Source organism: Bombina bombina, chromosome 1, assembly GCF_027579735.1.
Source record: "Bombina bombina isolate aBomBom1 chromosome 1, aBomBom1.pri, whole genome shotgun sequence".
NCBI classification, from domain to species: Eukaryota; Metazoa; Chordata; class Amphibia; order Anura; family Bombinatoridae; genus Bombina; species Bombina bombina.
The window spans coordinates 1,025,903,293-1,025,930,072 of NC_069499.1; the positions used below are offsets into that span (position 1 = coordinate 1,025,903,293).

General features: G+C 35.7%; 1 protein-coding gene across 3 annotated transcripts in view; it reads left to right on the forward strand.

Annotated features, from left to right (window-relative positions):
- The first annotated feature begins 805 nt into the window (after positions 1–805).
- CDK5RAP1 (CDK5 regulatory subunit associated protein 1) overlaps positions 806–26,780 on the forward strand; it is a 240,039-nt gene continuing 214,064 nt past the window's right edge. The window contains exons 1-3 of one of the 3 annotated variants that reach the window (XM_053719152.1): positions 820–882; positions 21,212–21,299; positions 24,134–24,392. In XM_053719152.1, the coding sequence (XP_053575127.1) occupies positions 24,140–24,392 (253 nt within the window). In that variant the 5' untranslated portion in view covers positions 820–882; positions 21,212–21,299; positions 24,134–24,139. Of the gene's footprint in view, positions 883–20,853; positions 21,300–24,133; positions 24,393–26,780 lie in introns of those variants that run through there. The other 2 variants (XM_053719195.1, XM_053719167.1) reach the window with 2 other exon arrangements.

Consider the following 26,780-nt stretch of genomic DNA (forward strand, 5'->3'; position numbering starts at 1 on the left):
ACCCTGAGAGCTGCTGGAAACGATTGCGATCGCTTCCAGCACTCTGTTAGACAACTGACGTACCAGGTACGTCTATTGTCCTTAACTGTTCGTTTTTGCATGACGACCTGGTACGTCAGTTGTCATTAAGGGGTTAAGACTGTGTGAGCAGGTGCCAAGCTGCCCTTTAAGATTTCACGGTGTGAACATTACTGTAATATGTCCCTTTAAGACTGTGTGTGTGGTGCTAGTTGACCCTTTAAAGGCTGTGCTGTGTGACCATTATTTTCTCAGCAGCTTGTACTTTTGGTACTGACAGGGCTGCATTAAGTGTCACTGTACAGTAAACAGTTACAAATGTATAAAAACCTGCAGAAATAAAATAAAAACCTGTAGGCTGAGGGTTTGATACAATGTATCCATGTAGTTGCAGAGCTCAGCTGGCTGGCTGGGGAAAGTCTATGGGGAAAACGGGGACTTTATGCCCCAAAATATGGCTCCCTTTTTGTTATTAGAAACACAAACATTGCAGTATTGTTGGTATTATGACCTCCATATTTTGAAGCCAAGATACACGCGCACCTCCACTGTTTCTAGTTGTCATTGATGAGATGGTTTGCACTTACAGTACACGACCCATACACTCCAGAGAGCTCCAACAAATATGGATATAGAGATTTATGCTAACTTTTTTCCATCGTTTAATGTCCCTTTAATATGTCTCGTACTGCTGAATGTCATTAAAACATTCAAGCCTCCAGCCACAAGATGGCACTATAGTTGTCTGTAGTCCTTTTGTATTATACCTGACAGTCTGCACATGCTACTGGTACGCCTCATTCTGAGATTAACTAGTTCGGTTCTGGATTTAAGAAACCACTCGTCTTATTACTTTTTGCTAAGGTTGGCATTAATTTTATATAATATAGCATTTGTCTTTATAATTTAGATCGTTAGATCCTTGCATTATTTACCGGTAGTTTAATACTTGGTGCGATTTTTGATGTATGTTACGTTTCTTCATATACCATTACCATGTGCCTATTACAATATATTAATTGTCACGTTGAACATTACGATATATATATATATTACGCTTTTGTCTTGTAGATATATGATTTGAAATGTTCATGCGTATGAGGCCAGTGCACTGTCCTTGAACTGCTTATGTAATAGGCTGAACTGTATAACGTGCGTCTTGTCGTGCAGGTCATCTGTCAAAATGTCAAGAGGGTTGTGTATCGCGCAGTATATATATATATATATATATATATATATATATATATATATATATATATATACACACTTGTGTTTTGTACGTTTCACGAGTTAATATGAAGCCAGAGCTTCTACATTTTACTTTTGTTTCCTAATGTTTTGAATTATTCAGCACATTTATATATATACATTCTTTTATTAATGTTAGAGTTGTGTTTTCAATTTTATTTAACTTTCTAGAACTTGCAGTGAAAGCTTTTTTTTTTTTTTTTTTTTTTTTTTTAAACTCATTTAAAATAAAATAACACTGGTGATGTTCTTTAAAATGAATTATTATTTTTTGTTTGAACATTCATAAGATGTCTTGTGTAAACTTCTGTGATTTAGAAACATTTGCAAAAGCTATTTGATCTTTGTTTTAAATTAAAAATGAGATATTTATACATTTAACCTCTTCGATGAGCATGACTAGCTATTCTCATCATGCAAAGGGATTGACTATCAGGATCTGTGGGGAACATATCTGGTAAATATCTACTTGATATGTATCATAGTTTTGTTGCTTCAACACTTTTAATTTTACATCCCATTATAGTCTATGGGCATTCCATTTTGTCATTCACCCTTGTCATTCCATAGAAAGCAGCTATAATCTGAAGTAACCTCACTTTCAGAATATGTTACTGGTTCTGGAGAACATATCTGGTAAATATCTAGTTGATATGTATCATAGTTTAGTTTCTATAGCACATTTAAATGTAATCCCATTATAGTCTATGGGCATTCCATTTTGTCATTCACCCTTGTCATTCCTTTTAGTACATCCCCTATTCTATTGGGGATGTACTAAAAGGAATGACAAGGGTGAATGACAAAATGGAATGCCCATAGACTTTAATGGGATGTAAAATTAAAAGTGTTGAAGCAACAAAACTATGATACATATCAACTAGATATTTACCAGATATGTTCCCCAGGTACAGTAGCATATTCTGAAAGTGAGATTACTTCAGATTATAGCAGCTTTCTATGGAATGACAAGGGTGAATGACATAATGGAATGCCCATAGACTATAATGGGATTACATTTAAAAGTGCTATAGAAACTAAACTATGATACATATCAAATAGATATTTACCAGATATGTTCCCCAGGTACAGTAGCATATTCTGAAAGTGAGATTACTTCAGATTATAGCTGCTTTCTATGGAATGACAAGGGTGAATGACATAATGGAATGCCCATAGACTATAATGGGATTAAATTTAAAAGTGCTATAGAAACTAAACTATGATACATATCAACTAGATATTTACCAGATATGTTCCCCAGGTACAGTAGCATATTCTGAAAGTGAGATTACTTCAGATTATAGCTGCTTTCTATGGAATGACAAGGGTGAATGACATAATGGAATGCCCATAGACTATAATGGTATTAAATTTAAAAGTGCTATAGAAACTAAACTATAATACATATCAACTAGATATTTACCAGATATGTTCCCCAGGTACAGTAGCATATTCTGAAACTGAGATTACATCAGATTATAGCTGATTTCTATGGAATGACAAGGGTGAATGACAAAATGGAATGCCAATAGACTATAATGGGATTACATTTAAATGTGCTATAGAAACTAAACTATGATACATATCAAATAGATATTTACCAGATATCTTCCCCAGGTACAGTAGCATATTCTGAAAGTGAGATTACTTCAGATTATAGCTGCTTTCTATGGAATGACAAGGGTGAATGACAAAATGGGATGCCCATAGACTATAATGGGATTACATTTAAAAGTGCTATAGAAACTAAACTATGATACATATCAAATAGATATTTACCTGATATGTTCCCCAGGTACAGTAGCATATTCTGAAAGTGAGATTACTTCAGATTATAGCTGCTTTCTATGGAATGACAAGGGTGAATGACAAAATGGAATGCCCATAGACTTTAATGGGATGTAAAATTAAAAGTGTTGAAGCAACAAAACGATGATACATATCAACTAGATATTTACCAGATATGTTCCCCAGGTACAGTAGCATATTCTGAAAGTGAGATTACTTCAGTTTATAGCAGCTTTCTATGGAATGACAAGGGTGAATGACATAATGGAATGCCCATAGACTATAATGGGATTACATTTAAAAGTGCTATAGAAACTAAACTATGATACATATCAAATAGATATTTACCAGATATGTTCCCCAGGTACAGTAGCATATTCTGAAAGTGAGATTACTTCAGATTATAGCTGCTTTCTATGGAATGACAAGGGTGAATGACATAATGGAATGCCCATAGACTATAATGGGATTAAATTTAAAAGTGCTATAGAAACTAAACTATGATACATATCAACTAGATATTTACCAGATATGTTCCCCAGGTACAGTAGCATATTCTGAAAGTGAGATTACTTCAGATTATAGCTGCTTTCTATGGAATGACAAGGGTGAATGACATAATGGAATGCCCATAGACTATAATGGTATTAAATTTAAAAGTGCTATAGAAACTAAACTATGATACATATCAACTAGATATTTACCAGATATGTTCCCCAGGTACAGTAGCATATTCTGAAAGTGAGATTACATCAGATTATAGCTGATTTCTATGGAATGACAAGGGTGAATGACAAAATGGAATGCCAATAGACTATAATGGGATTACATTTAAATGTGCTATAGAAACTAAACTATGATACATATCAAATAGATATTTACCAGATATGTTCCCCAGGTACAGTAGCATATTCTGAAAGTGAGATTACTTCAGATTATAGCTGCTTTCTATGGAATGACAAGGGTGAATGACAAAATGGGATGCCCATAGACTATAATGGGATTACATTTAAAAGTGCTATAGAAACTAAACTATGATACATATCAAATAGATATTTACCTGATATGTTCCCCAGGTACAGTAGCATATTCTGAAAGTGAGATTACTTCAGATTATAGCTGCTTTCTATGGAATGACAAGGGTGAATGACAAAATGGAATGCCCATAGACTTTAATGGGATGTAAAATTAAAAGTGTTGAAGCAACAAAACGATGATACATATCAACTAGATATTTACCAGATATGTTCCCCATGTACAGTAGCATATTCTGAAAGTGAGATTACATCATATTATAGCTGCTTTCTATGGAATGACAAGGGTGACTGACATAATGGAATGCCCATAGACTATAATGGGATTAAATTTAAAAGTTCTATAGAAACTAAACTATGATACATATCAACTAGATATTTACCAGATATGTTCCCCAGGTACAGTAGCATATTCTGAAAGTGAGATTACTTCAGATTATAGCTGCTTTCTATGGAATGACAAGGGTGAATGACAAAATGGAATGCCCATAGACTTTAATGGGATGTAAAATTAAAAGTGTTGAAGCAACAAAACTATGATACATATCAACTAGATATTTACCAGATATGTTCCCCATGTACAGTAGCATATTCTGAAAGTGAGATTACATCAGATTATAGCTGCTTTCTATGGAATGACAAGGGTGAATGACAAAATGGAATGCCCATAGACTATAATGGGATTACATTTAAAAGTGCTATAGAAACTAAACTATGATACATATCAAATAGATATTTACCAGATATGTTCCCCAGGTACAGTAGCATATTCTGAAAGTGAGATTACTTCAGATTATAGCTACTTTCTATGGAATGACAAGGGTGAATGACAAAATGGAATGCCCATAGACTATAATGGGATTACATTTAAAAGTGCTATAGAAACTAAACTATGATACATATCAAATAAATATTTACCAGATATGTTCCCCAGGTACAGTAGCATATTCTGAAAGTGAGATTACTTCAGATTATAGCTGCTTTCTATGGAATGACAAGGGTGAATGACAAAATGGAATGCCCATAGACTATAATGGGATTACATTTAAAAGTGCTATAGAAACTAAACTATGATACATATCAAATAGATATTTACCAGATATGTTCCCCAGGTACAGTAGCATATTCTGAAAGTGAAATTACTTCAGATTATAGCTGCTTTCTATGGAATGACAAGGGTGAATGACATAATGGAATGCCCATAGACTATAATGGGATTACATTTAAAAGTGCTATAGAAACTAAACTACGATACATATCAAATAGATATTTACCAGATATGTTCCCCAGGTACAGTAGCATATTCTGAAAGTGAGATTACTTCAGATTATAGCTGCTTTCTATGGAATGACAAGGGTGAATGACAAAATGGAATGCCCATAGACTATAATGGGATTACATTTAAAAGTGCTATAGAAACTAAACTATGATACATATCAAATAGATATTTACCAGATATGTTCCCCAGGTACAGTAGCATATTCTGAAAGTGAGATTACTTCAGATTATAGCTGCTTTCTATGGAATGACAAGGGTGAATGACATAATGGAATGCCCATAGACTATAATGGGATTACATTTAAAAGTGCTATAGAAACTAAACTATGATACATATCAAATAGATATTTACCAGATATGTTCCCCAGGTACAGTAGCATATTCTGAAAGTGAGATTACTTCAGATTATAGCTGCTTTCTATGGAATGACAAGGGTGAATGACAAAATGGAATACCCATAGACTATAATGGGATTACATTTAAAAGTGCTATAGAAACTAAACTATGATACATATCAAATAGATATTTACCAGATATGTTCCCCAGGTACAGTAGCATATTCTGAAAGTGAGATTACTTCAGATTATAGCTGCTTTCTATGGAATGACAAGGGTGAATGACAAAATGGAATGCCCATAGACTATAATGGGATTACATTTAAAAGTGCTATAGAAACTAAACTATGATACATATCAAATAAATATTTACCAGATATGTTCCCCAGGTACAGTAGCATATTCTGAAAGTGAGATTACTTTAGATTATAGCTGCTTTCTATGGAATGACAAGGGTGGAATGACAAGGGTGAATGACAAAATGGAATGCCCATAGACTTTAATGGGATGTAAAATTAAGTGTTGAAGCAACAAAACTATGATACATATCAACTAGATATTTACCAGATATGTTCCCCATGTACAGTAGCATATTCTGAAAGTGAGATTACATCAGATTATAGCTGCTTTCTATGGAATGACAAGGGTGACTGACATAATGGAATGCCCTTAGACTATAATGGGATTACATTTAAAAGTGCTATAGAAACTAAACTATGATACATATCAAATAGATATTTACCAGATATGTTCCCCAGGTACAGTAGCATATTCTGAAAGTGAGATTACTTCAGATTATAGCTGCTTTCTATGGAATGACAAGGGTGAATGTCAAAATGGAATGCCCATAGACTATAATGGGATTACATTTAAAAGTGCTATAGAAACTAAACTATGATACATATCAAATAGATATTTACCAGATATGTTCCCCAGGTACAGTAGCATATTCTGAAAGTGAGATTACTTCAGATTATAGCTGCTTTCTATGGAATGACAAGGGTGAATGACAAAATGGAATGCCCATAGACTATAATGGGATTACATTTAAATGTGCTATAGAAACTAAACTATGATACATATCAACTAGATATTTACCAGATAAATTCCCCAGGTACAGTAGCATATTCTGAAAGTGAGATTACTTCAGATTATTGCTGCTTTCTATGGAATGACAAGGGTGAATGACAAAATGGAATGCCCATAGACTATAATGGGATTACATTTAAAAGTGCTATAGAAACTAAACTATGATACATATCAAATAGATATTTACCAGATATGTTCCCCATGTACAGTAGCATATTCTGATAGTGAGATTACTTCAGATTATTGCTGCTTTCTATGGAATGACAAGGGTGAATGACAAGATAGAATGACCATAGACTATAATGGGAATACATTTAAAAGTGCTATAGCAACAACAATATGATACATATCAACTAGATATTTACCAGATATGTTCCCCAGGTACAGTAACTGCTTTCCATGGAATGACAAGGGTGAATGACAAAATGGAATGCCGATAGACTTTAATGAGATGTATATTTAAAAGTGTTGAAGCAACAAAACTATGAGACATATCAACTAGATATTTACCAGTTATGTTCCCCAGGTACAGTAGCATATTCTGAAAGTGAGATTACTTCAGATTATAGCTGCTTTGTATGGAATGACAAGGGTGAAATACAAAATGGAATGCCCATAGACTTTAAAGGGTTTTAAACTTAAGTGTTATAGCATCAAAACTATGAAACACATCAAGTAGACTTTTACCAAATATCTTTACCAGGTAAAGTATAATAATCTAAAAGTAAGATTATGTGGTATTGTTGCTGCTTTGTATGGATTCATAAGAGTGAATGACAAAATAGGATGCCCAACATAGTGACTGATGGTGGCTGTCATTGCCTGAGGCACGCAGAAATTGCATTGTGTTCCCGCTGAAATGAGAGACATATGCTTCTAAATTAGGTATTTTGCTGTCATTAAGGGCTTAAAGGGACAGTCTACTCCTGAATTTGTATTGTTTAAAAAGATCGATACAGTACTCCATTTATTACCCATTCCCCAGTTTTGCATAACCGACACTTTTATATTATTAAACATCTTGTCTCTTTGATTACCTTGTATCTAAGCTTCTGCAGGCTTCCCCCTTATTTAAATTATTTTGACAGACTTGAATTTTAGCTAATCAGTGCTGACTCATAAATAACTCCACAGGAGTTATCTATTTGGCACACATGAACTAGCAGTATGTAACTATGAAAAAAGTGTCAATATGCACTATAATAAGAGGGCCCTTCAAGGACTTAGAAATTAGCATATGTGCCTACCTACTTTTAGCTTTGATCAAAGAATAACAAGAGAACAAAGCAAATTTGATAAAAGTGAATTGGAAAGTTGTTTAAAGAGACAGTCAAATCCAAAATAAACCTTCATGATTTCAGAGATTGGAATATGTTCACTGCTGGTGATGTATCCCAATCAAAGTGCAGATTAATCCCCTTGAACACTTTGCTAACTGCCACAGAAGGCCTATAGATACGTCATGTCTTCACTATACTCCCCTTGAATGCCCAGCTAACTCCCGCAGACCGCCTACACCTACTGCATGTCTTCCCTAAACTCAACTGGAATGCCCAGTTAACTCCCACAGAACGCCTACATCTACATCATGCAATCTACCTCACTAAGAAATTATACAAAATAACCTCACTATTATAACTTATACTATCTTATACTAGCTGCTGGTGACATCTCCCCTAATCCTGGTCCCCAGCAACTTCCTAGCCGTGCACATCCATGTGTACCCTTCCATAGACTCAGAAAACAAAACTCTGGTAACCTTACTCACATTTTTCTTGTATCTAAAGCCACTAACCCCTTCACTTTTGCACTCTGGAAATCTCCCTCTGTTTGCAACAAGCTCTCTATCCATGACCTCTTTATCTCCCGCTCCCTCAACCTTCTGGCTTTAACAGAAACCTGGCTCTCTCCCTTAGACACAGCATCCACTGCTGCTCTGTAACATGGGTGTCTCCACTTCAGCCACACTTCTAGGTCTGGTAATAGACAAGGAGGTAGTGTAGGTATTTTACTTTCCCCTCGTTGCACCTTTCAACAAATTCAACCAATCTCTTCCCTCACATTTTTCTCATTCGAAAACCACATGATTTGCTTATTCTCTCTATACGTGTTGCAGTAATATACCGACCCTCTGGCTACTCAACTCAATTTCTAGATCACTTGGCTGCCTGGTTACCTTATTTCCTCAGACACCCCTGCCCTCATTATTTTTTGTCACAATGGACTGACTCTCCCACTCATAAAGGTGGTCACTCCCTTGACTGACCACCATCTCCTCACTTGCAACATCACCTCCCTCCCTACAACTCTCCCTCCGTCTACTCCTCACACCAAACTTTACAGAAGCATTATGTTTTAGATCAGCAACAGCCTGTTAATTCCCTCAAACCTCTCCTCTCATCCATCTCCTCCTTTTTCTGCCCTGATCAATCTATCTGCCACTATAATTCCACCCTTACATCGGTCCTAGACAATCTCTCTTACCATAGCTGGAAATCACACACTCATCCTCAGCCCTGACATACTCCTTTGACACGGTACCTATGCAGATGTTCCCATACTGCTAAGTGGCACTGGAGAAAATCTCAGAGTTCAGCTCACTACAAGTTCGTCTTGAACTCCTACTATTCTGCTATTAATCACTATAAGCAACATTACTTCTCTACTCTTATATTTACTTTCTTCAAACCCAAAATGTCTGTTCTCCACATTCTTCACATTACTTCTCCGCCCACCCCCACCTCCTAATACAACTTCTCTGTCAGCTCAAGAATTTACCAGCTACTTCAATAGCAAATCAACTCCATTAGAAACTAAATCAGCTCTCAACATACTTCCATTCTCTCACCTCCTCAAATGCTTGCAATCAACCACAACCTACATAGCCATAAATGTAGCTCTTTCTGCCCTGTAACTAAGGAAGAAGTCTCTGCACTTAAACTGTGCTCTCACCTCACTACCTGTCCCCTTGACCCTATCCCCTCACAGCTACTCCGCTCCCTCTATTCTACCCTTACCCCTATACTAACACACATTTTCAACCTCTCACTCGGTATATTTACCTCATCTCTGAAACATGCACTGGTCACACCTCTCCTCAGAAAACCTTCTCTCGATCCAACCTCCCCATCCAACTAATGCCCTATTTCCCTACTCCATCTTGTCTCAAAGCTTCTCGAAAAGCTAGTATATGCACACCTATCCCATTTCTTTACATTAAACTCCCTCCTTGACCCACTGCAATCTGGATTTCGTCCCCATCACTCCACAGAGCAATCAAACAATTGTTACAGCAATCGTTAAGGTTACCATCAACCTATTTACTGCAAAATCAAAAGGCCACTTCTCTTTGCTTATCCTCCTTGATCTGTCCGTAGCTTTTGTCCACCCTCTTTTGCTCCAAACCCTCCAATCCTTCAGCATTTGTGACACAGCAATCTCGTAGTTCTTTTCCTACCTGTCTAACCGTAACTTTATTGTTGCCTTCTCTGGGGTTTCCTCTGCCCCATTACCACTTTCTGTTGGTGTACTGCAAGGCTCCATCCTCGGTCCCCTTCTCTTCTCAATCTACACGTCATCATTAGGTTCCCTAAGTCCCACGGGTTCCAATATCATTTGTATGCCGACGACACCCAAATCTACTTCTCTGCACCAGACCTATCTCTTTCCTTGCTAACCCGAAGTCCTCTCACTACCTCAAACTAAATCTCTCCAAAACTGGGGTCCTTATTTTCACCCCTTCTTCCAAAATCTAATCTCTCTAACTGTCGACAGCTCCATCATTACCCATATTATTATTATTCTTTATTTATAAAGCGCTGACAGATTCCGCAGCGCTGCCCATGGGTACAAGGATAACAGTACAGTGGAAAAACAATACAATAAGACACCTACCCTTCATGCCTGCTGTCTTGTGGTCGCACTTGACTCCGATCTTTCTTTCACTATTCACATTCAGTCATTGGCTAAATCCTGCCGCCCCAACCTTAAAAACATCTCTAAAATTAGACATTTCCTTACACAAGACACAACTAAGATTTTAATCCACTCTCTCATCCTTTCCCGCCTTGACTACTGCAATTCTGTCCTCTCTGGTCTCCCTAGCTGCCGCCTAACTCTTTTTGAAATCCATAATGATTGCCTCAGCCAGGCTCATCTTCCTTACACATCGCTCTTCATCTACTTCACCTCTCTGCCAATCCCATCACTGACTTCCTCTTGCCTCCAGGATTAAACACAAAATTCTCACAATGACATACAAAGCTATCAACTGCACTGCTCCCCCTATATCTCAGACCTTGTCTCCAAATACTCTCCCTCCATCCCCTTCACTCTGCTCACAACCTCCTACTCTCCTCCTCTATTGTCACCTCATCACACTCCCGTTTACAGGACTTCTCCAGACTGGCTCCCATCTTGTGGAACTCTCTGCCTCGCTCCACAAGACTCTCTTCTAGTTTTAAGAGCTTCAAGGGCTCCCTAAAGACTCTACTGTTCAGGGATGCATACGACCTACGCTAACCTTTCTTTATACCAGTTCCTCTCCTCCATTGCTATCCCCTTAACTCCCTTAGCATGTAAGCATAAGAGTCCAGCTGTTTGTTGATCACCTTCTCAAGAGATGACTACAACAGTGAAACTCTTGGCAGGGCCCTCTACCCATTTGATCCCTATAATTGTTTTGTTGTACTCCGTCTTTGTTAATAGCGCTGCGGAATCTGTTGTCGCTCTACAAATAACCGATAATAATAATAAATAATAATAATAATATCTATGTAATATGTGTCATAGTTTTGCTGCTATAGCATTTGAAACATTACATCCTATTAAAGACTAGGGGCATTCCATGTAGTCATTCAGACTTGTCATTTCATAGAAAGCCGCAATAATCTCACGTTATCTCACTTTCAGAATATGCTACTGTATCTGGGGAACATATCTGGTAAATATCTAGTCGATATGTCTCATAGTTTTGTTGCTTCAACACTTTTAATTTTACATCCCATTAAAGTCTAAGGGCATTCCATTTTGTCATTCACCCTTGTCATTCCATAGAAAGCAGCTATAATCTGAAGTAATATCACTTTCAGAATATGCTACTGTACCTGGGGAACATATCTAGTAAATATCTAGTTGATATGTATCATAGTTTTGTTGCTTCAACACTTTTAATTTTACATCCCATGAAAGTCTATGGGCATTCCATTTTGTCATTCACCATTGTCATTCCATAGAAAGCAGCTATAATCTGAAGTAATCTCACTTTCAGAATATGCTACTGTACCTGGGGAACATATCTGGTAAATATCTATTTGATATGTATCATAGTTTAGTTTCTATAGCACTTTTAAATTTAATCCCATTATAGTCTATGGGCATTCCATTATGTCATTCACCCTTGTCATTCCATAGAAAGCAGCTATAATCTGAAGTAATCTCACTTTCAGAATATGCTACTGTACATGGTTAACATATCTGGTAAATATCTATTTGATATGTATCATAGTTTAGTTTCTATAGCACTTTTAAATGTAATCCCATTATAGTCTATGGGCATTCCATTATGTCATTCACCCTTGTCATTCCATAGAAAGCAGCTATAATCTGATGTAATCTCACTTTCAGAATATGTTACTGGTTCTGGGGAACATATCGGGTAAATATCTATTTGATATGTCTCATAGTTTTGCTTCAACACTTTTAATTTTACATCCCATTAAAGTCTATGGGCATTCCATTTTGTCATTCACCCTTGTCATTCCATAGAAAGCAGCTATAATCTGAAGTAATCTCACTTTCAGAATATGCTACTGTACCTGGGGAACATATCTGGTAAATATCTATTTGATATGTATCATAGTTTAGTTTCTATAGCACTTTTAAATGTAATCCCATTATAGTCTATGGGCATTCCATTTTGTCATTCACCCTTGTCATTCCATAGAAAGCAGCTATAATCTGAAGTAATCTCACTTTCAGAATATGCTACTGTACCTGGGGAACATATCTGGTAAATATCTATTTGATATGTATAATAGTTTAGTTTCTATAGCACTTTTAAATGTAATCCCATTATAGTCTATGGGCATTCCATTTTGTCATTCACCCTTGTCATTCCATAGAAAGCAGCTATAATCTGAAGTAATCTCACTTTCAGAATATGCTACTGTACCTGGGGAACATATCTGGTAAATATCTATTTGATATGTATCATAGTTTAGTTTCTATAGCACTTTTAAATGTAATCCCATTATAGTCTATGGGTATTCCATTTTGTCATTCACCCTTGTCATTCCACCCTTGTCATTCCATAGAAAGCAGCTATAATCTGAAGTAATCTCACTTTCAGAATATGCTACTGTACCTGGGGAACATATCTGGTAAATATTTATTTGATATGTATCATAGTTTAGTTTCTATAGCACTTTTAAATGTAATCCCATTATAGTCTATGGGCATTCCATTTTGTCATTCACCCTTGTCATTCCATAGAAAGCAGCTATAATCTGAAGTAATCTCACTTTCAGAATATGCTACTGTACCTGGGGAACATATCTGGTAAATATCTATTTGATATGTATCATAGTTTAGTTTCTATAGCACTTTTAAATGTAATCCCATTATAGTCTATGGGTATTCCATTTTGTCATTCACCCTTGTCATTCCATAGAAAGCAGCTATAATCTGAAGTAATCTCACTTTCAGAATATGCTACTGTACCTGGGGAACATATCTGGTAAATATCTATTTGATATGTATCATAGTTTAGTTTCTATAGCACTTTTAAATGTAATCCCATTATAGTCTATGGGCATTCCATTATGTCATTCACCCTTGTCATTCCATAGAAAGCAGCTATAATCTGAAGTAATCTCACTTTCAGAATATGCTACTGTACCTGGGGAACATATCTGGTAAATATCTATTTGATATGTATCATAGTTTAGTTTCTATAGCACTTTTAAATGTAATCCCATTATAGTCTATGGGCATTCCATTTTGTCATTCACCCTTGTCATTCCATAGAAAGCAGCTATAATCTGAAGTAATCTCACTTTCAGAATATGCTACTGTACCTGGGGAACATATCTGGTAAATATCTATTTGATATGTATCATAGTTTAGTTTCTATAGCACTTTTAAATGTAATCCCATTATAGTCTATGGGTATTCCATTTTGTCATTCACCCTTGTCATTCCACCCTTGTCATTCCATAGAAAGCAGCTATAATCTAAAGTAATCTCACTTTCAGAATATGCTACTGTACCTGGGGAACATATCTGGTAAATATCTATTTGATATGTATTGTAGTTTAGTTTCTATAGCACTTTTAAATGTAATCCTATTATAGTCTATGGGCATTCCATTATGTCATTCACCCTTGTCATTCCATAGAAAGCAGCTATAATCTGAAGTAATCTCACTTTCAGAATATGCTACTGTACCTGGGGAACATATCTGGTAAATATCTATTTGATATGTATTGTAGTTTAGTTTCTATAGCACTTTTAAATGTAATCCCATTATAGTTTATGGGCATTCCATTTTGTCATTCACCCTTGTCATTCCATAGAAAGCAGCTATAATCTGAAGTAATCTCACTTTCAGAATATGCTACTGTACCTGGGGAACATATCTGGTAAATATCTATTTGATATGTATCGTAGTTTAGTTTCTATAGCACTTTTAAATGTAATCCCATTATAGTCTATGGGCATTCCATTATGTCATTCACCCTTGTCATTCCATAGAAAGCAGCTATAATCTGAAGTAATTTCACTTTCAGAATATGCTACTGTACCTGGGGAACATATCTGGTAAATATCTATTTGATATGTATCATAGTTTTGTTGCTTCAACATTTTTAATTTTACATCCCATTAAAGTCTATGGGCATTCCATTTTGTCATTCACCCTTGTCATTCCATAGAAAGCAGCTATAATCTGAAGTAATCTCACTTTCAGAATATGCTACTGTACCTGGGGAACATATCTGGTAAATATCTAGTTGATATGTATCATAGTTTAGTTTCTATAGAACTTTTAAATTTAATCCCATTATAGTCTATGGGCATTCCATTATGTCAGTCACCCTTGTCATTCCATAGAAAGCAGCTATAATATGATGTAATCTCACTTTCAGAATATGCTACTGTACATGGGGAACATATCTGGTAAATATCTAGTTGATATGTATCATCGTTTTGTTGCTTCAACACTTTTAATTTTACATCCCATTAAAGTCTATGGGCATTCCATTTTGTCATTCACCCTTGTCATTCCATAGAAAGCAGCTATAATCTGAAGTAATCTCACTTTCAGAATATGCTACTGTACCTGGGGAACATATCAGGTAAATATCTATTTGATATGTATCATAGTTTAGTTTCTATAGCACTTTTAAATGTAATCCCATTATAGTCTATGGGCATCCCATTTTGTCATTCACCCTTGTCATTCCATAGAAAGCAGCTATAATCTGAAGTAATCTCACTTTCAGAATATGCTACTGTACCTGGGGAAGATATCTGGTAAATATCTATTTGATATGTATCATAGTTTAGTTTCTATAGCACATTTAAATGTAATCCCATTATAGTCTATTGGCATTCCATTTTGTCATTCACCCTTGTCATTCCATAGAAATCAGCTATAATCTGATGTAATCTCACTTTCAGAATATGCTACTGTACCTGGGGAACATATCTGGTAAATATCTAGTTGATATGTATCATAGTTTAGTTTCTATAGCACTTTTAAATTTAATACCATTATAGTCTATGGGCATTCCATTATGTCATTCACCCTTGTCATTCCATAGAAAGCAGCTATAATCTGAAGTAATCTCACTTTCAGAATATGCTACTGTACCTGGGGAACATATCTGGTAAATATCTAGTTGATATGTATCATAGTTTAGTTTCTATAGCACTTTTAAATTTAATCCCATTATAGTATATGGGCATTCCATTATGTCATTCACCCTTGTCATTCCATAGAAAGCAGCTATAATCTGAAGTAATCTCACTTTCAGAATATGCTACTGTACCTGGGGAACATATCTGGTAAATATCTATTTGATATGTATCATAGTTTAGTTTCTATAGCACTTTTAAATGTAATCCCATTATAGTCTATGGGCATTCCATTATGTCATTCACCCTTGTCATTCCATAGAAAGCTGCTATAATCTGAAGTAATCTCACTTTCAGAATATGCTACTGTACCTGGGGAACATATCTGGTAAATATCTAGTTGATATGTATCATAGTTTTGTTGCTTCAACACTTTTAATTTTACATCCCATTAAAGTCTATGGGCATTCCATTTTGTCATTCACCCTTGTCATTCCTTTTAGTACATCCCCTGTTTCCTGCAAGGATTTCCTTCTCATAACAAAATTATTTGATCCAATAGAAGAAATTGTTTATGTGCCAAAAAAAAACAACCTTTATCTGCGGGAGCCTTCCATTTCAGCCAGTGAGCAAGAGAGTAAAACAAAAAAAAACGATATATATATATATATATATATATATTATGTGTGTGTGTGTGTGCATATATGTATATACATTCAAAGCTGTGTAGCGGTGTATCTGCAGACTGGAGAGCGAAGATTTAATTGCTCCCATATTTGAAAGTAATGCAGAATCCCTGCATTTAAAGGTATCAAGTCTTCACACAGAGGCGGCATTTGTGAATAGATTTCAACCTGGTGTAAAAGGGATTTGACAGGACCGTAACAAGGTATATACCCTGTTGACATATATTGAACAGTGTAAACACGAGATTGTTTCAGACTTGAGACTGTCTGTCACCTAGTCCGTACAAGAGGTGCGTGAAGGAATATGTCCTAAGGTGAACACTGACTACTCCCTATTACCAGGTCTCACAGTATTGCACCTTAAAACCAGGATATAAGGGGGTTTTGGGATACCTATCCTTTTCATTTTTTTATGAACAATTTGTATATGCTCAATGGAAGAGCTAGTAATTAACCTGCAAACACAACATTAAAGGGACACTAAACCCAAACATTTTCTTTCATAATTCAGATAGATAATACAAATTTAAACAACAATCCAATTTACATCTTTTATTTATTTGCTTCATTTTTTTAGATATCCTTAGTTGAAGAAAAAGCAATGCACATGAGTGAGCCAATCACATGAAGCTTCTATGTGCAGCAACCAATCAGCAGCTACTGAGCCTATCTAGATATGCTTTTCAGAAAAGAATATTAAGAGAATAAAACAAATTAGATAATAGAAGTAAATTAGAAAGTTGTTTAAAATTGCATGCTCTATCTAAATCATGAAAGAAAAAGTTTGGGTTTCATGTCCCTTTAACTGTACCTTTTATAAATTCATATACACTAATATATATATATATATATATATATATATATATATATATATATATATATGTATGTATGTACAGTATATATACATACACATATTTAGACGTGTGTATATATATATATATATATATATATATATTGTGTATTAGAGCCCTTTTTTTTATCAAACTCCATGTATCTTTGAGCCCTTATATAACTTTTATATATATAAATATATATATATTTAAAATATTTTATATTAGATAATGTTTAAATCGTGATTACGATTTTAATCGCAATTCTCTTACAAATGACTATAACACCTTCATTTTTCAATAAAAAAATGATTTAACATTACAGAAGCTTAATGTACATGTTTCTCAATGTGCAATACACTCTTGGAGCATAAAAATACAAACCACAAAATACAGTGGATATAAAAAGTCGGCACACCCCTGTTAAAATGTCAGGTTTCTGTGATGAAAAAAAATGAGACAAAGATAAATCATTTCAGAACTTTTTCCACCTTTAATGTGACCTATAAACTGTACAACTCAATTGAGAAACAAACTGAAATCTTTTAGGTGGAGGGAAGTAAAAATAAAAAAAATAAAATAACATGGTTGTATAAGTGTGCACACCCTTAAACTAATACTTTGTTGAAGGGGATGTAGCTGTGTTCAGAATTAAGCAATCACATTCAAAATCATGTTAAATAGGAGTCAGTACACACCTGCCATCATTTAAAGTGCCTCTGATTAACCCCAAATAAAGTTCAGCTGTTCTAGTAGGTCTGTCCTGACATTTACTTAGTCACATCCTACAGCAAAAGCCATGGTCCACAGAGAGCTTCCAAAGCATCAGAGGGATCTTATTGTTAAAAGGTATCAGTCAGGAGAAGGGTACAAACAAATTTCCAAGGCATTAGATATACCATGGAACATAGTGAAGACAGTCATCATCAAGTAGAGAAAATGTGGCACAGCAGTGACATTACCGAGAACTGGACGTCCCTCCAAAACTGGTGAAAAGACGAGAAGAAAACTGGTCTGGGAGGCTGCCAATAGGCCTACAGCAACATTAAAGGAGCTGCAGGAATATCTGGCAAGTACTGGCTGTGTGGTACATGTGACAACAATCTCCCGTTTTTCTTCATATGTCTGGGCTATAGGGTAGGGTGGCAAGACGGAAGCCTTTTCTTATGAAGAAAAACATCCAAACCCGGCTAATTTTGCAAAAAACACATCCGAAGTCTCCCAAAAGCATTGTGTGAAAAGGTTTTATGGTCTGATGAAACCAAGGTTTAACTTTTTTTGGCCATAATTCCAAAAGATATGTTTGGTGCAAAAACAACCCTGTACATCACCAAAAGAACACCATACCCACAGTGAAGCATGGTGGTGGCAGCATAATGCTTTGGGGCTGTTTTTCTTCAGCTGGAACTGGGGCCTTAGTTAAGTTAGAGGGAATTATGAACAGTTCCAAATACCAGACAATATTGGCACAAAACCTTCAGGCTTCTGCTAGAAAGCTGAACATGAAGAGGAACTTCATCTTTCAACATGACAACGACCCAAAGCATACATCCAAATCAACAAAGGAATGGCTTCACCAGAAGAAGATTAAAGTTTTGTAATGGCCCAGCCAGAGCCCAGACCTGAATCCAATTAAAAATCTGTGGGGTGATCTGAAGAGGGCTGTGCACAGGAGATGCCCTCGCATTCTGACAGATTTAGAGTGTTTTTGCAAAGAAGAGTGGGCAAATCTTGCCAAGTCAAGATGTGCCATGCTGATAGACTCATACCCAAAAAGACTGAGTGCTGTAATAAAATCAAAAGGTGCTTTAATAAAGTATTAGTTTAAGGGTGTTCAAACTTATGCAACCATATTATTTTATTTTTATTTCCCTCCACCTAAAAGAGTTCAGTTCGTTTTTCAATTAAGTTGTACAGTTTATAGGTCACATTAAAGGTGGAAAAAGTTCTGAAATGATTTATCTTTGTCTCATTTTTTTTACATCACAGAAACCTGACATTTTAAAAGGGGTGTGTAGACTTTTTATATCCACTGTACATAGTAGCCACTAGCCAGCTCTTAGGTCTTCTGACACAACATTGTCATGTTTTCTTGGGCAGTCATTCTAACTGTGGTATGATTAACTTCCCATACATCAGAAAAAAATATATCTTTAAAAAACGAAGCCTTTTCTTTAAAAGAAAGTCTTGTTAAAGGGTTTAAAAACATTTCAGAATGTGCACCATGGAAAATAGATCAGACAATAGAGTAAAAGTGCACTAGTACTTCACTGCCTGAGCTATTTTCTGTGGTGCACTTTCTGAACTGTTTGCGTCAATAAATACTTTCTTTATCCCTTTAACAACGTTAGGACGTTGTATTTCGTCCGAATTTTGCTAAGCTTTAGCGCCGATGGACAAAATACAACGTCCTAACCGTTTGGCTTTCCTGAAGCCACTGGCGCTTCCCTGATGGTATCACGGTCCTGCATAGCCTCTCTACTCCCCCCCACCCCCTCCTTTCCCTACAGAAACCCGCGCACAATGAACAGTTACAACCAGCCCTCCTTTACGTCATAGGGGGTGAGGCTTAAATTTGCATACTCTTGCAGGTTTTAAATCACAGCGATTAATTGCGGTTTTAAATCGCATATGCGATTAATCGTGCAGCCCTATTCACTACCCTTCATGAAGTTCTTCATTCACGCTAACCGAGTTGCCACTTGCAATCTAATCCTTAATATTTACTTATTTTAGCTTAATATGGGCTTAAAGGGCCACTGTAAGTACATATTTTCTATGCCTGTTACTAACTAACTACCCCAAATACGCTTTTTATCAATAGCATTTCATTAACATATCTCTACCGTATATCAGAAATCTTGTCTGCAAATTTAATTGTTTTCCAAACCCACTCCGTGGGTATCCTTTGCTCTGTACCAATCCGTTTACAATACCTAGGTTTCAAAATGGCGCTTTAAACACAATTTCATTGGTTTAAGTATTTTGAACACGCAGTGCTGAAAATAGTGGGCAGGATAACGTGACATCATCGGGGAATAAAAGATATAACTTTTAGAACGTTATGAAACTTCGTTTTGGAGAAAATATAGGTCAATAGGTTTTAATTAATGTTTATTAACTTTAATATGTTAGTTGTTTGGCTTAAAAATTATAACAGAAAGTAATCCTTTAAATATTAGCCGGAAGATGTACCCGCTAAAAGACTCTGGGGAGAACAATGAAGATGTATGTTTAAAGGGCCATAATAGTTGAAAAATTACATGCTGTAATTTGTTAGAGCATGTAATTTTTACGACTGTCGACCCTGTATTTCTCTGTGTTTAATCCCCACAAAGGGCACTGCTGGTCCCAATCAAAAATCGATGATTCAATCAGCAAACGCTAGTTTCACAACCTACTTTGCAAGGTTTAATTATGTAATATTTAATTATGAATAATAATTCTACTTTGCATTATATTTCAATTATTTATTTTGCACCATTTTCACATAATTTAGCTGTGAAAATTGAGCAATTTCTAATACTCAGAACTTGAAATTCACCCTGCTAACTTTTCAAGGCTAACTATGCTACATATATTTCCCTTATTGGCTTTAACTGATAACAGCTGAATTTCATACTCTAACTTTATGACCATGGCTAGACTTGTTATCTGCAGACTAAAGCCCAGATTGGCTCCTCCAAATGGTGGGTGAAGATTGGCTATTGAAAAATAATTGCAGACAAAAAAGATGTTCATTAGTTTTAAAAACATTAAGAACTGGCTGATATGTTACTTTTTAGCAGCACTAGGGAAATTATTGTAATTATAAGGTGTTAACTGTCCCTTTAAACACACAGTAGTGCAGGGTCGATAGTCATAAAATTGCTTGCTAGCATGTACTTTTTTGTTTATTGTGACCTATAAAGAAAAATGTTTGTAGCCATTAAAGGGACATGAAACCCAAAATGTATGTTATGTGATTCAGATTATACAATTTAAACAACTTTCCATTTTACTTCTGTTATTGAATTTGCTTCTTTCTCTTGGTATCCTTTGTTTAGTAGCAGCAATGCAGTACTGGGTGCAAGCTGAAAACCAGTGACAAAAGGCATATATGTGCAGCCACCGATCAGCAGCTTCAGAGCCTACGTAGGTATACTTTTCAACAAAGGATATAAAAAGAACCAAACAAATTTGATAATGGAAATAAGTTGAATTTTTTTTAAATCGCATACCATGAAATAAAAAAATGGGCTTGATGTCCCTTTTAGTAGGAAACTTGATAATTTCTTGTGATCATGCTTTTTGCTTCATTTATTTTTTTCTTACGTATGCAGTACTTTAACAGTTCCAGTAATTACGCCTACGTAACATATTTAATCAACCTAAAGGGACATGAGACCCACATTTGTTCTTTCACAATTCAGACAGAGCATGTCATTTTAATGAACTTTCTAAATTATTTCTATTAGCAAATTTCTTCATTCTCTTGGTATTGTTTGTCGAAAAGCAGTGACGTAAGCTCAGGAGCGTGCACGTGTCTGGAGCACTCTATGGCAGCAGTTTTGCTAGAATGCTGTCCGTTTGCAAGAGCACTAGATGGCAGCACTATTTCCTGCTATGTAGTGCTTAAGACACTTACATGTGTACAGTATATCTAACAAACAATACCATGGGAACAAAGCAGATTTGACAATAGAAGTAAACTGAATCATGAAAGAAATCTTTTTGGGTTTCCTATCACTTTAAACGATTGCGCATTGATTAACTACAAAAATGAATAAAGCAAATTACATTTCATTTCTAGGGTGGGTTTTTTAAATTCAGTTTATTCATTGTTTTTATTCCCTTGTTTTTCTTTACAACAGCACACATCAGCTTCATAAAGTTTAATATCTATCTAAAAAATGTTTTCAATGACGTAGATCTAGATATTTTCATACTATCTAAGACCCTACTTTTAATACTTCACAATTCATTAGAATAATTAACTTTTTTTTAACGTTACCAGATCACTTAGATTATATTGTAAATTTAGGTCATTGCCAAATCATATTTGATTTTGTATTAATAAGAACTTAAATTTTTCTTCGTTCTCTTGGTATCTTCATTTGAATGTAAGCTTAGGAGCCAGCCCATTTTTTGTTCCGAACTTTCGTAGCGCTTGCTGATTGGTGTCTAAATGTAGTCACCAATCAGCAAGCGCTACCCAGGTGCTGAACCAAAAATGGTCTGGCTCCTAAGCTTACATTCTTGCCCTTTCAAATAAAGATACCAAGAGAATGAAGAAAAATTCATAATAGGAGTAGATTAGAAAGCTGCTTAAAATTGCATGCTCAGTCTGAATCATTAAAGTTTAATTTTGACTAGATTATCCCTTTTTAAAAGTCTTGAAAACCCCCTGATCACATGACTGTGACTATTTCTTATCTATTGATTTGCAGTTAGTACTGTGTTGTGCCAAATCTTAAATAACTCCTCGGGCATGAACACATTGTTATCTATATGGCCCACATGAACTAGCAGTCTTCTGTTGTGAAAAGTAAATAAAAAAAGCAGGTGATTAAGAGGCTCTCAATAGAGCCTTTGAAACAGGCAGAAATTTAGAGGTTTAAATGTTATAAAGTATATTAATCTAACAATGTTGGTTGTGCAAAGCTGGGGGATGGGTAGTAAAGGCATTACTTTATCTATCTTTTTAAACAATACATGTTTTAGTGTAGACTGTCCCTTTAACTGTTTACCACCCTTCTAGTGCTAGAAACTATGTCACTGCTTAAAGGGATATGAAAACCCAAAAATGTCTTGTGATTAATTTAAAAAAAATATTTTGTGTTAAAATGATACCTAGCTAGGCATCTGGAGCACTTCATGGTAGGAAATGGTGCTACCATCTAGTGTTCTTGCAAAGGAATACAATTCTTGCAAAACTTCTGCCATATGGTGCGCCAGAATTAGGCCGGCTCCTAAGCATACATTCCTTCTTTTAAACAAAAGATACCAAGAGAATGAAGAAAATTTGATAATAGAAGTAAATTAGAAGGTTGTTTAAAATCACATGCTCTACCCGAATCATGAAATACATTTTTTTGCTTCATATCCCTTTAACTGCCCAATTGGAGAATTATGATTTAAAATGAGGGTACCTTTTGTAAACTTTAGATTGCTGATAAGATGCTGTATTAGGTGAAAAACAAGTAAGAGATGGGGGAAGCTTGCCTACTAGTTGTTCCTTGTATTGTAGTTAAAAAAAAAAAAAAAAAAAAAAAGAGGTGACTAACAACTCATTAAAACAGGCTGGCTTCCTTTTTATGCTTTTGATGTGCCCAAACCTACTTTAAAACAGTTAAATTGATGGTAAACTCTCCTCTTTTGAAAATCAGATGTGGAATGTTAGTGATATTTTAGATGGCGTTTTATTCATCAGTTGTAATGAAGTTGCACTATAAGTTACTTTTTAATATAGATATAAAATTAAAATACCTTGCGCTCCGCCAGCCACTTCAAAAGTCAATTTATTTCTGTGAGCTAAAGGATTGAATTGTTGTCCAGTCAGCGCTCTCCCCATATGGCACCTTTTTTGTAGCTAGAGGGCTGATTAGAAAAACAATTCTAACCATTAACATTAAAATTGGCTATTGAAGTGAGCGGCAGAGGACAGGGAATTTGAATTTCATATCTATATTAAAAAAGTAAGTTATACCACATCTTCATTACAACTGATGAATGAAACGCCATCTAAAATATCACTAACATTGCAGATCTGATATTATAAAGGGGAGAGTATACCATCATTTTAAAAGAACACAGTGTGTTCCGTGCTCTTCTGGTTAATTCATTTTTATGTAAACATTTTAACAATATGTTTCAAACTGTTAATAATTATTTTAATGTTACTAACAACTGTAGCAGGCAGTTACATCATGATCTTCTTATCCATGTTATCGTTTAAAAAAAATAATTCAATCTTGTTTTGGATTTAGGTACCGATGGAGCCATTAAAATACTTCAGGCTTTTTTCTCGCGCAAGTCTTTGGTTTCATCGAAGATGTATGACTTCCAGCATTCCAAATACTATAGAAATGATGAAGAGAAAAGGAGAATTTAGCACAAAAATTGCATCTGGACCACAGCTGAAAGATTTTTTAAATATGTCTGCTCCTATTGAAAAATTACACCCATCTGTTGATGAAGACCCCCCTCCTTATATTCAGAATTCTGCATCTTTAGTGAATAATAAAGGTCTGTTTGAATATTAATGAATATTAACAAATTTAGAATTCATTAAGAATATTCAGAAGCCAGGCACACATTTAAAAATGTGATGAAGTATGTTTCCTTTTGCATGTTCGTAGAGATAACTGAAAGAAAGCTGAAGATTTCCATTAACGTGACTGTAAACTTTCACAAATGAGTGCCCGGTTTTTAAAAATGCTATTAAAAACAGGGGCACTTTCATTCATGAAAGTTTACATTTCACCGGTTTTGTTCAAATATCTTTTCTTCCTGCAAGCCGGAGCAGCGATTCCCCCCGCCTGCCGCTCGTCTCTTCATACGTTAGCAATGACAAATCCGGCTTCCTCCAATCACGGCTTACCCCCCAGAGCAAACATTGCCTGAGGCCATGCAGTGATTGGAGGAAGCCAGATTCTTCATTGCTGACGTATGAAGAGACGAGCAGCAGGCGGGGGGGAATTGCTGCACTGGCTTGCAAGAAGGAAAGGTAAGTATTTTAACAAAATCGGTGAAATGTAAACTTTCATGAATGAAAGTGCCCCTGTTTTAAATAGTATTTTTAAAAACCGGGCACTCATTTGTGAAAGTTTACATTCACTTTAACCCCTTTGCTGCTCATGTAGACACGTGGTTTAGTGTGGATGATAACCACCTGTTGTTATCCCGAGGAGGAGGGAGGTGCTCAATGCGACACCCCTATACTTACCTCCGCATCACGCAACAGGGGAATCCACCAGACGGTGGAAACCTGGAATTGTCGGGTTGCTGCAAAGGGACATGGACCCTTTCACTACCGGGACTTCCAGACAAAAACTTTCCCAAAATACCAGAGTATTTTTAGCATTTTTGCTATCACTCTATTTAAATAGAAATAGAGCCTTGTTTTTTTTTATTTACCTATCAAATATATTTTAAGTAGACAATCCTAGGTATTAATCTAGGCCCATTTTGGTATATTTCATGCCACCATTTCACCGCCAAATGCCATCAAATAAAAAAATGTGGTACTTTTTTCACAAACTTTGGGTTTCTCACAGAAATTATTTTCATACTGCTTGTGCAATCATGACACAAATGTTTGTAAAAGTTTCTCTGAGATGCCCTTTGTTCAGAAATAGCAGACATATATGACTGCCATTGCTTATTGGTAATTAAAAGGCTAATTGCCCAGCAATTATTCCCGGCAGTGAAAGGGTTAATTAGGTAGCTTAAAAGGTTGTTGGCTTTAGTGTAGAGATTAGCCTCCTACCTGACACTCCCCACCCCCTGATCCCTACCTGATCCCTCACAAACAGCTGTCTTCCCTCCCTCACCCCTATCTTAAGTACTGGCAGACAGTCTGCTAATAAAAAAAATAAAAACTTTATTATTATTTTTTTTGTCTGCAGTGTAGGATTGTCCTAACCCTCAAATCTCCCTGATCCCCCTAAAAAAAAAAAACGATCTAAACCTCCCCTGCCCTAACTATTGTCGCAATCTTAGGTACTGGCAGCTATCTGCCAGTACCTGAAAAAACGTTTTTTTTTTTTTTTTTTAAATAAAAAAATATATATGTATTTTTTTATTTTTTTATTATTATATTTTCTCCAACATAGGTGTGTCCGGTCCACGGCGTCATCCTTACTTGTGGGATATTCTCTTCCCCAACAGGAAATGTCAAAGAGCCCAGCAAAGCTGGTCACATGATCCCTCCTAGGCTCCGCCTTCCCCAGTCATTCTCTTTGCCGTTGTACAGGCAACATCTCCACGGAGATGGCTTAGAGTTTTTTAGTGTTTAACTGTAGTTTTTATTATTCAATCAAGAGTTTGTTATTTTAAAATAGTGCTGGTATGTACTATTTACTCTGAAACAGAAAAGAGATGAAGATTTCTGTTTGTAAGAGGAAAATGATTTTAGCAACCGTTACTAAAATCGATGGCTGTTTCCACACAGGACTGTTGAGAGGAATTAACTTCAGTTGGGGGAAACAGTGAGCAGACTTTTGCTGCTTGAGGTATGACACATTCTAACAAGACGATGTAATGCTGGAAGCTGTCATTTTCCCTATGGGATCCGGTACGCCATTTTTATTACATAAAGAAAAAAAGGGCTTCACAAGGGCTTTTAAGACTGTAGACATTTTCTGGGCTAAAACGATTTATATATAAGCATATTTTATACTCCATAGCCTTGAGGAATTATTTTAATCTTGGGAATTATGTAAAATAACCGGCAGGCACTGTATTGGACACCTTATTCTCTAGGGGCTTTCCCTAATCATAGGCAGAGTCTCATTTTCGCGCCTCTATTGCGCACTTGTTTTTGGGAAGCATGACATGCAGATGCATGTGTGAGGAGCTCTGATACATAGAAAAGACTTTCTGAAGGCGTCATTTGGTATCGTATTCCCCTTT